This window comes from Anomaloglossus baeobatrachus, unplaced genomic scaffold, assembly GCF_048569485.1.
Source record: "Anomaloglossus baeobatrachus isolate aAnoBae1 unplaced genomic scaffold, aAnoBae1.hap1 Scaffold_109, whole genome shotgun sequence".
NCBI lineage: Eukaryota > Metazoa > Chordata > Amphibia > Anura > Aromobatidae > Anomaloglossus > Anomaloglossus baeobatrachus.
In genome coordinates, this window is record NW_027441879.1 from 100,234 (window position 1) to 116,976 (window position 16,743).

General features: G+C 45.9%; 1 protein-coding gene across 1 annotated transcript; it reads right to left on the reverse strand.

The window, feature by feature from the left end:
- Positions 1-10,896: 10,896 nt before the first annotated feature.
- LOC142260462 (uncharacterized) lies at positions 10,897-16,461 on the reverse strand (the record flags this gene model as incomplete). Its single annotated transcript, XM_075331933.1, has 2 exons — positions 10,897-12,144; positions 16,320-16,461. Coding segments are annotated over 2 exons (1,254 nt in total), but the record flags the coding sequence as incomplete, so codon positions are not given.
- Positions 16,462-16,743: the final 282 nt, after the last annotated feature.

The window sequence follows — 16,743 nt, forward strand, 5'->3', positions numbered from 1 at the left end:
TATGTTTGGTATTTTTGTACCTCTATGTTTATACAAATGTTCTTAGTCTGCTGGCAGTTCGTCGCAGGGGCTATTGTTTTGCCCCGCTCGTAATGTGCACCTGGGGCGGTGCATTTGTGTCTTGCAATGTGTTTTGCTGATAATAGGATGTATTAATTTACATCACTTACAACACACTCCCTTTCATGCCCGTCTCAATCGGGGATAGGCCCGGAAGTTGCTGTGTTGATGCGTCTCCGGCGCTATAGTCGCCTGCTCTGTGATTGGTTGGGGGCGGGATTTCTGGAACTACGTCAACTATGCGTGGTTTAAACGCCCTGACATGCTTGATGTTGGGTTGGTTCACGTGGTTGCCGGGGTTACGCGTCCTCGGCACGTGTGCCTTCCTGACTCAGCCTGAGGGCTGGATACTCCAGCAGTGTGGAACACTTCCAGAGCATAGGCGCTAAATGATTCCCGTTTTATATAACTGTCCCCTTACCTTAGCGGTGCACTGTGCTACTAGTATTATTATGCCTTGCTGTGATTGCGGTTAGCAAGGTGTGTGCTTTTTTTATAATCTGTGTCCTATAAGTGATCACTAAGTGACTTATGATCTTATGTACCTGCCCTGGTGGGGACGTGAATCGGATGTGATAGATTTATGTTTTGTTATGATATGTTCGCAGAAGAACATGCTGATCTATACTAACTAATATATGTTTTCTATAAACTTGTCCTCAATCTGGAATTGGCTGGGTGGTCACTGTGGAGACGTACCTCTCACGTTTTACGTGTCTGCTTTGTGACTGATTGGAGGCGTGACTCCTGGAAGTATATCCACCATGTGTTGTGTTACGCCCTGTTATGTCTAATGCCGGGTTGGGTTGGATGGCGTGGTTGTCGGGGTTACGCGTCTTCGGCACCACGTGTTCCTTCCTGACTTGGCTGGAGGGCGGGACATCTGGGTAATGTGAGATACTCCCCGGTTCACCTCACACTAGATGTTTCACGTCTCTTGTACATTTGTTTTTCATTATCAGTAGCGTACCATGCTACCAGTGCTGCCACGTCAGATTGCGATTACTATTAACAATCTTTGTGATCTTTTTATAATCCACCTTTCTCAGTGATCATCATGTGACCCCTGTCTTAGGTTTCCGCCCACTATCTAGGTGATGCCCTATCACCTGCTTGATGGGCATTATTGTTCTCTGCATCACATATTCCGCGGCTGAGGGATTGTTACACCTGACATCAATGATAATTAACTGAGAGGCTATTTATACCTACTGGGTTTATACTGCCATTAGGGTCTTCCTCCTTGAGAAAGAAACAGTACCTCCGCGAAACGTGCGTCGGTGGTGATCCTAACTCTTCTGGGTATGTGTGTACATAGGTGTTACTATGCTTCAGGGTCCCCTGTTTTATTACCTGAACCACAGTTTTTCTATGTAATTATTTTAACCTGTATTTGTATACATACTTACCATGATTCCTGGATGGCTATGTGCACACGCACTTTACTATTTTAATGTCATGATCTCATCCAGGTTTCCTGTTATCACGTGGTATACTTCAGGTTAATCTAGGTTAACATCTACACTAGTACTCTGTACTTGGGCCCCTGATTTGTTCCATGCATGCTTGTATTAAATCGGTGTCTACTGATGACTGGGGCTAGACTCTCCTTGCATGATTATTATCCTCCCATGATTCTGATTCTCGAACTCGAGGGTCAGAATCCTCTAACCAAATCTTATGCATGAGTGAATGGGTTATGTTTTATTCATACCTGGTGACATTGTGGTTTCCCCTGTTACTGTCACCTCATTGTAGGACCTTCTACTCCCAACCTCACAGTTGTTAGTAATTCTATTAAATCATGCAATGGAGTCTGGTCCATATCATGAAGTGTCTTGCTTACATTATATCTAGTCCCGTCATTTAGACTTTCCCACCTCTTCCACGGCTACTTCAGACAGACAGGAAACTTTTACATTAACCAAATAAATATAAACCTTGTACCCCTTGTGATGTTTTGATTTTCTGGTAGCAATTTTAAGTGTGATTTTGTGCTGTCTTGCGTGTTATCTCCATTAATAAAAGTCTTGTATTTGCATATATACTCGTATTTCTCCTTTGTTCACACTTCTCAAACTGTAGAACTACAAGTCACAGCAATGTCCTACTCACTTCTATCTGCAGCAGGTCTGTTTTCTCAGACTATTCCACACTGGAGCTTCTGGATTCAATGGCTTGCAGAGAGTACTGGGTACAGCAGGCAAAATCCTTCTTCGGCATGGTAAACCTGGAGGACAGCAGCTCCTACCAATAGTGCATCCTCTAGCTTCAGAACTGAGTCTCTCATCATACAGAGTGGCAGCTTCACCCCTCCAAGATGGCTCAACTTCCTTCCACCCTTCCCCCCCCCCGTCCTGTTTCCTCCTCCCCCAGATTTGCATGGCACCTTGGGAGTTGTAGTATTCTGCAGTTCAACCAAAGAAGCAACATCTGTAGAGGTGAATGTGGGTGGAATTCTATAGATCGCTCCCAAAGCAGGTGCCACACTTAGATACTGAAACGTCTACTTTCTTGAGAATGTTTTTTCACTTGGATGGATGTTGTGTAGGACTTTTCCTTCACTAAGGAAAGGATTCTGTGATCACCCATCACTATTGTCTTCCTTGGACATCCAGACCTCTTTGAGTTCCCATGCTCTCGAGTGCGTTCATTTGTTATACCAAATTTCTGATTTGGCCACCCCTAACATTACTATTAGCTCTCATTTTTTATCCTAATGATGTTCTCCTCCTTTGACCGCATGTTGTGGGTATACAACAACAGCTTCCAAATGCAAATGTCACATCTGGAATCAGCTCCAGACCTTTTATCTGCTTAATTTATAATGGATTCATGAGGGCATATCCTACGCAGCCCATTAAAGAGCTTTTAAGATAATTGTCCAGTTACTTTTGGTCTCTTTTTAAAGAGACCGCTACATGTTTATGGGCTGTAATTCCTAAACCCTGGCTCCAATTAGTATGTTAATACCCTCAAATTAAAGCTGAGAATCAGCACTTAAAAACGCATATCGATTACATAACTGTATATTGAAAATGTTTTGGTAAACAGGTAAAATGACATAGGAGCTGTGCTGTCACGCCACCGTCCCACCCAAACTTTGCCAATTTTAAAGTGAAAATGCCCAAAGCCGCCAAAATTTGGCACCACTTTGAATTGATCCAAATTTTTGAGAGACTTTTCAGAGATTTTGTGACAATTTTTTGGCATAAAAGCTTTGATAAATTGGGATCAGAGCATCTTAACAACTTCCACATATCTAGGCTGCATAGTGTGATTCAATTCTCCCCTCATTATTTTAGTGTGAAATGTCTACAGAGGTTCTGAGGCAAAATCATCACATCTAGACAATAGAGAAAGACAGGCATGAAGAATATATATTTTCAAGCATTTATTAACAAAACAAAAGCTTTGAAATGCAATTATATACAATGTGATATACTTCAGAGTTCCTATCTCCAATCTGGGGCTGCGCTTTTTAGTAAATAAAGCAGTGGGCAACCTGAGATTAGTGAATTATCTAAATATAATCCAGCATCAAAACCTTTCACAAATGTTCCTAAAGGCTCTCAAAATACCCAACTTACTTGCAAAGTGGAACCTGAATTTCCATTTTGTGGGATCTCAGTGTGCAGAGCGGGATCCCACAAATCTCTGCAGCTGCTCTAAGCACGATACATTGCTCTCTCAACTAATCCAGCGCGGTCATATACTTGTTTAAAGAAAAGGTGTCGCAGTTTTTTATTTTTGTATTAATAATAGTGATTATGAAAACAAGTATTTTTAATACAAAATTAAAATCACTGCTTATTTATTTTTTATTTAATTCTAATTTTACTAAAGGCACTGGGCGCTGCCATCTTGGATTTGGTGTTTGTAACGACAGATACCTCCTTTATGGCAGCCCCCTGTACATAGACTCTGATAGTCGGGCTCCGACCCCATTTAGTAACATTAGAGAAGGCATCTACTGTGAAATGCACGCGCCCCCTGGGCTATCCAGATCACAGCAGAGGGAGTAGATCAGCACCATCATTGTGGCGCACACAGCGTATGATGTTTGCTCCACTTTACCCCTGTCAACCACCGGGATGTATGAGTACGGGGCGCCGGGCCGCCTCCCCTCCCCCCGCTGTTACCGATTCCAATGACACCCCTACCCCCCGCTCTACCCAGCCCTACTCTCCTTCCCCTCCGCCGCTGCCGGCAAGCATGCAGCAGAGCTGTGTGTGTTTGTGTGCGTGTAGAGCATGTGAGTACCTACGCCCCTCCCCCCACCACCGCACATGCTACTGTCTCCAATGTTCCAATGATACCCCAGACTCTCCTTGCCCCTCCCCCGCAGCTGCTGCTACCGTCTTCATTGACACCCCTCGCTACCCCCCCATGCCTTGTATCTAATCCTCTCTTGTGATACTGCCTGCTGTGCATCTAATCCTCTCCTGTGTGATACTGTCTGCTGAGCTGTGTATCTAATCCTATCCTGTATGATACGTGTTTGGTGAGCCGTGTATCTAATCCTCTCCTGTGTGATACTGTCTGCTGAGCTGTGTATCTAATCCTATCCTGTGTGCTACCGTCTGCTGAGCTGTGTATCTAATCATATCCTGTGTGATACTGTCTGCTGAGCTGTGTATCTAATCCTCTCCCGTGTGATACTGCCTGGTGAGCCGTGTATCTAACCCTGTCCTGTGTGGTACCATCTGCTGAGCTATGTATCTAATCCTGTCCTGTGTAATACTGTCTGGTAAGCTGGGTATCTAATCCTGTCCTGTGTGATACTATCTGCTGAGCCATGTATCTAATCCTATCCTGTGTGGACCAGTCTGCTGAGCCGTGTATCTAATCCTCTCCTATGTGATACTGTCTGCTGAGCTGTGTATCTAATCCTCTCCTGTGTGGTACCGTCTGCTGTGCTGTGTATCTAATCATATCCTGTGTGATACTGCCTGCTGAGCCGTGTATCTAATCCTCTCCTGTGTAATACTGTCTCCTGAGCTGTGTATCTAATCTTATCCTGTGTGATAAGTGTTCGGTGAGCCATGTATCTAATCCTGTCCTGTGTGGAACCGTCTGCTGAGCTGTGTATCTAATCCTTTCCTGTGTGATTCTGTCTCCTGAGCTGAGTATCTAACCCTATCCTGTGTGATACTGTCTGCTGAGCTGTGTATCTAATCCTATCCTGTGTGATACTGTCTGCTGAGCTGTGTATCTAATCCTCTCCTGTGTGATACTGCCTCCTGAGCAGAGTATGTAATCCGCTCCTGTGTTATACTGTCTGCTGAGCTGTGTATCTAATCTTATCCTGTGTGATACTGTCTGCTGAGGTGTCTATCTAATCCTATCCTGTGTGATACGTGTTCGGTGAGACGTGTATCTAATCCTGTCCTGTGTGGAACTGTCTGCTGAGCTGTGTATTTAATCCTATCCTGTGTGATACTGTCTGCTGAGCATCTAATCCGCTCCTGTGTGATACTGTCTGGTGAGCTGTGAATCTAACCCTGTCCTGTGTGGTACCATCTGCTGAGCTGAGTATCTAATCCGCTCCTGTGTGATACTGTCTGGTGAGCTGGGTATCTAATCCTATCCTGTGTGGTACAGTCTGCTGAGCTGTGTATCTAATCATATCCTGTGTGTTACTGCCTGCTGAGCCGTGTATCTAATCCTCTCCTGTGTAATACTGTCTCCTGAGCTGTGTATCTAATCCTATCCTGTGTGATACGTGTTCGGTGAGCCGTGTATCTAAACCTGTCCTGTGTGGAACCGTCTGCTGAGCGGTGTATCTAATCCTTTCCTGTGTGATACTGCCTCCTGAGCTGAGTAGCTAATTCTCTCCTATGTAATACTGTATGCTGAGCTGTGTATCTAATCCTCTCCTGTGTGATACGTGTTTGGTGCGTCGTGTATCCTATCCTCTCCTGTGTAATACTGTCTGCTGAGCTGTGTATCTAATCCTATCCTGTGTGATACAGTCTGCTGAGCTGTGTATCTAACCCTATCCTGTGTGATACTGTCTGCTGAGCTGTGTATCTAATCCTATCCTGTGTGATACTGTCTGCTGAGTGTGTATCTAATCCTATCCTGTGTGGTACTGTCTGCTAAGCTGTGTATCTAATCCTCTCCTGTGTGATACTGCCTCCTGAGCTGAGTATCTAATCCTCTCCCGTATAATACTGTCTGCTGAGTTGTGTATCTAATCCTATCCTGTGTGATACGTGTTCGGTGAGACGTGTATCTAATCCTGTCCTGTGTGGAACTGTCTGCTGTGCTGTGTATCTAATCTTATCCTGTGTGATACTGTCTGCTGAGCTGTGCATCTAATCCTGTCCTGTGTGGAACTGTCTGCTGTGCTGTGTATCTAATCCTTTCCTGTGTGATACTGTCTGCTGAGCTGTGTATCTAACCCTATCCTGTGTGATACTGTCTGCTGAGCTGTGTATCTAATCCTATCCTGTGTGATACTGTCTGCTGAGTGTGTATCTAATCCTATCCTGTGTGGTACTGTCTGCTAAGCTGTGTATCTAATCCTCTCCTGTGTGATACTGCCTCCTGAGCTGAGTATCTAATCCTCTCCCGTATAATACTGTCTGCTGAGTTGTGTATCTAATCCTATCCTGTGTGATACGTGTTCGGTGAGACGTGTATCTAATCCTGTCCTGTGTGGAACTGTCTGCTGTGCTGTGTATCTAATCCTCTCCTGTGTAATACTGTCTGCTGAGCTGTGTATCTAATCCTGTCCTGCGTGGAACTGTCTGCTGAGCTGTGTATCTAATCCTATCCTGTGTGATACGTGTTCGGTGAGCCGTGTATCTAATCCTGTCCTGTGTGGAACCGTCTGATGAGCTGTGTATTTAATCCTCTCCTGTGTGATACTGTCTGCTGAGGTGTGTATCTAATCCTCTCCTGTGTGATACTGCCTCCTGAGCTGAGTATCTAATCCTATCCTGTGTGATACTGCCTCCTGAGCTGAGTATCTAATCCTCTCCTGTGTTATACTGTCTGCTGAGCTGTGTATCTAATCCTCTCCTGTGTAATACTGTCTCCTGAGCTGTGTATCTAATTCTATCCTGTGTGATACGTGTTCGGTGAGACGTGTATCTAATCCTGTCCTGTTTGGAACTGTCTGCTGAGCTGTGTATCTAATCCTCTCCTGTGTGATACTGCCTCATGAGCTGAGTATCTAATCCGCTCCTGTGTGATACTGTCTGCTGAGCTGTGTATCTAATCCTATCCTGTGTGATACTGTCTGCTGAGGTGTGTATCTAATCCTCTCCTGTGTAATACTGTCTGCTGAGATGAGTATCTAATCCTATCCTGTGTGATACTGTCTGCTGAGCTGTGTATCTAATCCTCTCCTGTGTAATACTGTCTGCTGAGCTGAGTATCTAATCCGCTCCTGTGTGATACTGTCTGCTGAGCTGTGTATCTAATCCTATCCTGTGTGATACTCCTGCTGTCCTTGGTGACACTTTAGACATTTCTTGTCACCAACAAAATGGCTGTGCACTGTGATCTAAACTTCATTCTGTGTTATCCTTTGGAAACCCTCAGATTGGGAGGGGGAGGTGACATCACACACAGGAGAGCAGACTCCGCCCACTTTACGGCAGCTGTAATCCAGGCTATTTCTACAGTTTCAGATTTCAGCAGCTGCTTCCTCTAGTGTTTAAGAGTGGAAAATATCAAACTTTTTATTTTTTTATTTTGCTCAATTAAAAACAAATAATATTTGAGCAAAACATTAATACTTAAAAATGTAAAGTTATTTTTTTTTTTTTTTTGGACGACACCTTCCCGTTAAGATTTTACTGAACTGCTTAAGAAGGATGCCGCAGAGCTGGGGTCGTAGAGCTCACTCTTACACGATCAGTTATCGCTGAGGGTTGTGGGATCTCACAACCTGGAAGTTTCTTTTGGGGACATTAGGGACACTTCCAAAAGTTTTTGTACTGGATTATATTTAGAAAATTCACTAATCCACGGCTCTCCACTGTTTTAGTAAATAATAAAGGCAGCCACAGATTTGTGATAAGCACTATTTAAGGGGAAATTCATCTATCTTACTGCGCAAGAACTATTGTGTAAAAGTCACACATTTTGTGCATCACACACCTTAACTGTTCAAACATTTAGTGAGTTTTGACATTTTTAGTCTGAAATGTAAGAGAAGTTTAATGAAAGAGGGTGGTGCCTGAAACGGTCAGACAGATTCACAATGATTGTGCCCTTTTATGTTATACGATTTTGATTGTATTGTAATTTTTTACTCTTACTATTTGTTAACCAATTACCATATTTTTCAGACTTTAAGATACACCCTCCCCCCCAAAATAAATTGTGTAGAAAAGGGGGGGGTCTTAGGGAAAGGGGGGGTGCGTCATAGTCCTGATGTGACTGTGACTGGAGGGGCGGCGGTGGAGGAGTGGGTCACAGGAGGCAGAAACCAGGGCTAACAGTGTGCCCGCTAATAACAAAAGTGAATATTCACTGCTCCCCTCACTCATAATCCAGTCTACCTCAACGCACTGAAGCCGGCATCGAGAGATGAGCGGGATTATGAGCATGGGGAGTAGTGAATATTCATTCATTAATAGCAGGCACACATGATCACCCGGTCACCAGCTAACTGCTGCAGCTCGGTGATCACGTGTTTTTTTATTAGAGAATGAATATTCACTGCTCCACACGCCCATAATCCTAGGTGTGGGGACCAGTGAATACTCCGGCAGCCGACGTCCGCGTGTACCTGAAGGTGCATGGCAGTGACGTCATGCGATGTGCCGCTTATACACTGAAGTCACTTGCCAGCATCAAAGACAGCACCGCACACTGGGGGAGCAGAGGGATGGTGAGTACAATCAGTTGTTTTTTTATGTCTGCAGCGTGATGAGAAACATATATGGGACGCCCTGGACAACCAGGGGTCACAGGTTAGTAGACACCACACACACACACCCCCCACACTAGGAAGTTAACATCCGTCAATCAAGACCTGATTGCCTCCCTCAGTGTTAGACAGGCACACCGGGTGGACGGAGTCAGGCGGAAAGACACGCCCACCGAGAAGTCTGCTGGCCTGAGGCAGGGAAGCAGCTCAGTCCAGTCATGGACAGTAGTCTGAGTAGTGCAGTGTGAAGTTCAGAGTTGGACAGTAAGGGGTAGAGTCCAGTTGTGGACAGTGAGGAGTACAGTTGGCACAGTTGAGTGGAGAGCAGAGTGTGACACACAGCGCTGCAAGGGGCCTGGGTCGGAGCCTAGGACTCTCACACAGTCAGGCAGGCAGACGGCAGGGGCCGCCTGCAGGAGACCGGGAACACGACTGGTGGAACCGTAGGGACCGGAACCGGATTGGAGCCCGCCGGACCCAAACACGGGAGCCAGCAGTCTACCGGAGCACCAGGAAGAGTACTCAGACCCCGACTAGGCCGTAGGCCACCATATGGTCCTTTCCCAACCAAAGACCCGATTGAAGGCAACAGACCAACCCGACTGGATAGCAACCACCACCAGAGGCCATAAATCCAAGGGCCAGCGCCTGCGGGCAAAGGAGCTCCCACGACATATCCGCCGGGGAGAGGACCACCCATGCTTAGGCACCGTGGTCCACTTACGTTAGGTGCAGGAGAAAGGGGACCCTGTCACACCGTCCAGTGCTGCAGCCGGCTGTGGGCCGCCCGTTCTACATCTTGTTTGGTTTACCAGAGACCCTGAGTGACTAAATCGTGAGTACCGCAGCACCGCATCACACCACAGCACTGTGCCCCGCACCATATCTCCCCGCAACCGGGCCCTGGGACACACCGCCCCTACCCACGGAGGGGTTAACACCAAAGCTGCGCCCCGACACCGCTCCCGGAAGCCCGCCACCTTCACCGCAGCAGTGGTGCCCAGCATCACCACAACCCGTGGGTAGCATCACGAAAACCACCCCAACACCAACATACCAAGATGGGAGCCATATATACCAGGATGGGGATCATGTATACTATTATGGGACAAAGATGGGGAACATATCTGCCCGGATGAGGGACATATACACCAGGAAGAGAGAAACATTACTGGAAGGGGCCAAAATGGGGGACATTAGTACAGAATCGGGGGGGGATATTACCCCTATAAGGCTGCTTTCACATATCCGGTTTTTCCTGTGCGGCACAATCCGGCGCTTTGCAGAAAAAACGCAACCGGTTTTTTTTTGCCGCCGGTTGCGTTTTTTTCGCATAGACTTACATTAGCGTCGTATTGTGCCACATGGCCTTGCGTTCCGTCCAGTTTTTGACGGATGCGGCAAATTTAGCCGATGCGGTGGCTGGATGGAACGTTGCCTGGCACGTTTTTTTGTCCAACAAAAAAAACCGCATCGCGCCGCATCCGGCCGATGCGTCGCGATTTCCAATGCATGCCTATGGACGCCGGATAAAGCGTCCTGCGGCAAAAATCGCATCCGTTTTTTTTGCACTGCGCATGCTCAGTAGCCAGCCGCAACCGGCAAAAATCGGACGGGCCGCATGTAAAAACTTATGCAAAGGATGCGTTTTTTTCGCCGCATCCGTTGCATAGGTTTTAGAGCCGGATTGGCCGGCTCTGCTAAAACCGGATGTGTGAAAGCAGCCTTACCATGTCAGCAGCAGGTTCCCCCTCAAACAGTGCGTCATGACTACATATTTTGTTTCAATTTTTTTTTCTTCCTCCTCTAAAACATAGGTGCGTCTTATGGTCATAATAATACAGTAAGTTTAAAAAGAAAATGGTGTTTTCCCTGACCAATTCTTACTTGAGCAATTGATTTTAGGATAAAACCCTTTGACTCACGGTATAACATGAATCCTTCCATGTGACTCATCTGACAACAGGACCTGATTAATGATAAAAACATTTGCCAAATTCTGAATGCAAGAATGTCTCCTTTACTGTGTGGGTTTTCTCATAGTCAACAAGAATTGTTTTACCAATTAAACATTTCAAATGTTCACAACATGAAAAAGGTTCCTTCCCTGTGCAGCTTCTTCAGATGTTTAACGAGATTTGATTTTGTAAAATAACATTTTCCACACTCTGAACATAAAAATGGCTTCTCCTCTGTATGATATCTTTGATGACTAACAAGATGTGATTTCTGAATAAAACATTTCCCACATTCCAAGCATGAAAATGGCTTGTCCCCTGTATGAGATCTTTGATGATTAACAAGATCTGATTTCTGTATAAAACATTTCCCACATTCCAAGCATGAAAATGGCCTCTCCCCTGTGTGAGATCTTTGATGCCTAACAAGTTCTGATTTCCCAGTAAAACATTTCCCACATTCCAGGCATGAAAATGGCTTCTCCCCTGTATGAGATCTTTGATGCAAAACAAGATGTGATTTCCGAATAAAACATTTCCCACATTCCAAGCATGAAAATGGCTTCTCCCCTGTATGAGATCTTTGATGGATAACAAGAGTTGTTTTCTGAATAAAACATTTCCCACATTCCAAGCATGAAAATGGCCTCTCCCCTGTGTGAGATCTTTGATGCCTAACAAGTTCTGATTTCCAAGTAAAACATTTCCCACATTCCAAGCATGAAAATGGCCTCTCCCCTGTGTGAGATCTTTGATGCCTAACAAGTTCTGATTTCCAAGTAAAACATTTCCCACATTCCAGGCATGAAAATGGCTTGTCCCCTGTATAAGATCTTTGATGCAAAACAAGTTGTGATTTCTGAATAAAACATTTCCCACATTCCAAGCATGAAAATGGCTTGTCCCCTGTATGAGATCTTTGATGCAAAACAAGAGCAGTTTTCTGAATAAAACATTTCCCACATTCCATGCATGAAAATGGCTTCTCCCCTGTATGAGATCTTTGATGCCTAACAAAATCTGTTTTCTGAATAAAACATTTCCCACACTCTGAACATGAAAATGGCTTCTCTCCTGTGGAAGCCGTTTCATGTTCCCCATCCCTTCTGTAACTTTTATTTTGCTTACAATTCTGTTGGACTTGCTCGTCATATGTATCACGTGTGATACCTTCATCATGTGTTATAAATTCTGAAGATATTAGATTTCCATCTGAATTCCCAATACAGTCATCTGCTAAAAATAAAAAACACAATGTTATTATTTTTTTAATATTATCTTGAAAGTATATTTATTTTTTTAAACCATAACATCAGAAATTAAATTAGGAAAAAATGTATTCTGAATCTGTTGTCCAATTTCGACATCTAAAGGCCGCTTTACACACAACGATATTGCTAGCGATCTCGTTAGCGATGTGACACGCCCAAATCGCTGCTACGATTTGCCGAGATCGCTCATAGGTCGTTTTGTAGCGGTCACACGTACCGATCTCACAAACGACGCAACATCTTCAGCAATATATTGTTTGACCAAGGAGGTCGTGTGGACACCGTCACACAGCATTCCTCCCAAAGATTCAGGCAACGACAGAAGCGTATAATTGTCCATAGCATACACCCTGGCGTGTGATTGGCAGGAGTATGATGGAAACACAGATTAAAACAGACAGGAAACACAAATTAAGACAGACGAGACAAATGGCAAACTCACAGAAATAAATAGGCAGCAACAAAAAGACAACAAGGGTTAACACCACAACAGTTCACAGTAATAATGCACAACAACCAATCGTAAGTCTGGATCACAACACCTCACCAGACCAGTATAGGTAACCTAAATGACTGGAGAAAAGAAGGAGATACGGCAAAGAACATGTGTGAAAAATTCCATTTTATTCATAAAAATATCATATATAATAAAATCACAACAATATGTGGTCAAAAGGACAAGGATCGGACAGGAGGTGGGGGAAGGTGGGTTGGGGAGGGGGGGGAGGCTTGAGGATGTGGGAGCAATCCTCCTTCGAAAAAGCAACGCTGCGAAACAGATGTCAGGAGGCTGTTTCCTGCCCCTCGGAACCAACCACCAGGTATACTTATTTATGTTGCCCCTCCATTGTTCCGCCTTCCCTTGGCTGCATGGTGAATTGGATTGGGACTAATAATCGCACAGTAACCCTGTGCCTGGTATTGCCTTAAATTCTCCCTTGGTTCTGTGCAGCACCAGTATTAACTCTTACATGTCTGTGGTGTACATAATGGGAGATTACATGTGTGCTGCCTCAGCCGGTGATTATTTTTGCATGTACACTTTAGTAGCCCCCCTCTGGTTCAGCTCCTTTGCCACAATTATAATTGAGAAAACCTTTCCATATCTTCAGGCCCCTTGATTGCGCAGTGCACCTGGCTCAGACTTGCTGTGCATGTGTATATATATATATACACATTTCTTTATGTGCAAATTGAGGAGTCACTTGGACCTCGCCTGTGGCTCCGCGCAGTCACTTTGCCTTATTTCCACTGTGGTTTCACATTTTCCAGATGGGCTTACTACATGCATGTATACCCACTTGCTGATTGGTTGCATATCTCATGTGGTTCACATGACACATATCCTTCATTTTCTCTCTTGGCCCCAATTCACCACCAGCTCTTTACTATAGGTTGGCCCTACAATTGATGGCAACTCAGTCACTTGATTCTTCACCCTGGTTGCTTCTGAGAGGCAGGTTGCTCCCACATCCTCAAGCCCCCCCCCCCTCCCCAGCCCACCTTCCCCCACCTCCTGTCCGATCCTTGTCCTTTTGACCACATATTGTTGTGATTTTATTATATATGATATTTTTATGAATAAAATGGAATTTTTCACACATGTTCTTTGCCGTATCTCCTTCTTTTCTCCAGTCATTTATGCTTTATGGAGTAGGCAATTCCTTATGGGACACTACTGAGTGGTCCCATAAGTTAATACTTTATTATGGCCAATTTCTTGCTAACAGTATAGGTAACCTATAGCTGGCATTAATGGAATAGCCCAGCCAGCTTATACAGGAGGGGAGAGAATGATACTGGCTTCCCGCAGCATTTGGTCAAATACACCAACTAGCAACCCAGCAGAGGTTAACTCTTGCTAGCCTGCCTAAATCTGTGGTTTGATGCCTGTGTCTCCCTGCGCTGCTCACAGACATAAGAGACGTTAGCAGGCAGAGTGTAGTTTCCACAGATCCTGACACCGCCTTGACAGTGGAATAACCTGCAAACATCTGTGACATTGATCCACAACATAAACAATTTTAAAGAGATTTTTTTTCCAAGACGAAAATAAAATAAAGACAAATGGTGAAAATTTAACGGGGATGTCCAGGACTGTAACGTTGATGGCCTATTCTTAGGCTTTGTAACGAAAGCAGGTAGCAGGGTCTTGCTGTCTGTGCAGATAGACATTTGGGCTCCAATTCATCAAGACCGGCTATGTACACTGAAAATGACATTAGGGACTGGAGTGAGATTTCTGGCATAGGGAACGCCGCAATTGTTACGAATTAGAGAACCGGTGGCATCACACCCTTGTTCTGGCCAAGCTCTGCCCCTTTTGACATTTCACACACACACACACACACACACACACACACACACCAGCCTGTCTCCTCTTCTGCTTAAAACTCCTGCAATTGAGACATTTGGTCACATGACGTGATGTCAATAAGGTCCTTAAACAGTCCTATAATTGGCATATAAACACTAAGGCCACTAGGAAAATGGGAGCCCTCTGAAATTGCCCAGTTTACTCTCCCTTTCCCCTAATGCCAGTCCTGCATGCCAGCCTGTGTCCTGTTCAGTTCATTTAGACTCCTGCAATTAAAAGACCTTTGGTTACATCATGCCACATGACTTTGAAGTCATTGTGACGCCCTGACAAAATCAGGTTGTCACAGAGGACTGCATCCATCTTCCAGGTGCAGGACTCCCTCCTCCTTGGCCTTCCAACACAAAACCCCACACACAGGTATCCAACACCAGCCATCAAACCCTAGTCACCCCCCCAAGACAATAGGGACACAACAGTGGGTGGGACCAGGCAGATGGTGACGCCCACCTAGGGGTTCTGAGGTGTCAGGGGAGGGAAACACACAGAACAGTGCTAGACAGTTGAAGTGAGAGGACGGTGAAGTGGTGCTCAGGGGTTGGAGCCCCGGACTACTTAACCTGACTAGGTTAGGTGGCAAACGGCAGAGCTGGGCCACAGGCGATGGAGATCCGGTCGAGGGAGACCTTAAGTGGACCGGGGCAGGGTTGTAGCCCGCCGGTGCCGACAGCGGGAATCCGGTCCAGAGGCTGTGCACAGTCGGGGTCCCTGAACCCTGGAGCGAGGACAGCTTCAAGCACCTTTCTAATTAACCAGCAGGGGACAAGATTCCAAGTCTTGTCCCACCGTCAGCCCAGATAGAGCGAGACGGAAGCCCAACGAGGGGGATAGGGCGTCTGCAAGTTCCTGTTAAGATCCCACGGTTCAGTTCTCGCGGGCCACAGATCCCACAGAAAAGACACCGGGAGTGGACTTCCCCGTTTCATGCGGACTAGTCAATACACAAGACACAAACCAAAAGTGCAGAAGGAAGGGCCCCTGTTCTGTCAACCGGTGTGCGGGACCCAAGCACACCCCTCCGGAGGCTACCGGTTATCGTCAGTTGGTTTACTATCTGGACTCTGTGTGACTTTATTCAAACAGTGAGTACACTGGTATCATCCGGTCCAACCCCGCAGACTGTGCCCCATCACTCCATCCCACCAACACCTGGGCCCCGGGACAACACCTCCCATACCCGTGGAGGGGATAACATCCTGCTGCCCCGCTCCATCAGCCCCGAGCACCCCCATACCAAGGCAGCGGCGGTGTCACCAACAATCACCGCAACCCACGGGTGGCGTCACTGACAAACCTCCCCTGTATAACTACCCCCTTTTCACTTGCGGGTGACGGACGGCTGCGCCCGGGTCCGGCTGCCACTAGAGCCACCTCAACCGCCCGGATCCGAGCGTCTCGAGTGCCCCCCCTCCTGCTGAAGGTCAATTCCCCGCCCGCAACAGCATCAAAGGTCCTTAGGCAATCAACCTTAGACTACAACTGATGGGGTCCCTATGAGACTGGGGTTTCTAAGAAATAGCGCAGTTTGACTCCTATTGACGCTGGCCCTGACTGTAACTAGGTCTTATTTTCAGGGAAACAGGGCATTCATGAACCATCTGCAGGTCTTTGAGTTGCCTTCATAACAACATAGAGAAGGCACTAGAAACAAACAGCAGAAGAACCAGAAGCAAAGAAAATACAGCTGAAAAAACCCACAGCAGAAAGTCTAAAAATGTAACCACAAAATTAGTGCAAAAAGTACATGAGTAGATATCTCTTACTGGATAGAACTGGAGGAAACACATCCTGAGGAACATCGGGATCTTCTTGTTTACAGTCCTGTGGGAGAAGAGGACGGGGACATCTCTCTGGTGTTGTCCTCTTACTGGATAGACCTGGAGGAGACACATACAGGGACTGAATTCATTCCTTACATACAGATAATTATAGGCCGTGTGTATTTAGTCCTGTCTATTACCTGGTGATGTGAGGGGCTGGGGAACCTCCATCATGACGTCCGTGTACAGATCTTTGTGTCCTACTAAATACTCCCACTCCTCCATGGAGAAATAGACGGTGACGTCCTGACACCTTATAGGAACCTGACACATACAATGATACCGTCACCCCCGATCCCTTCATAGCGTTACTGTATAATGTCCCAGCATTCCCAGCAGTGTCACCTCTCCAGTCAGCTGCTCAATC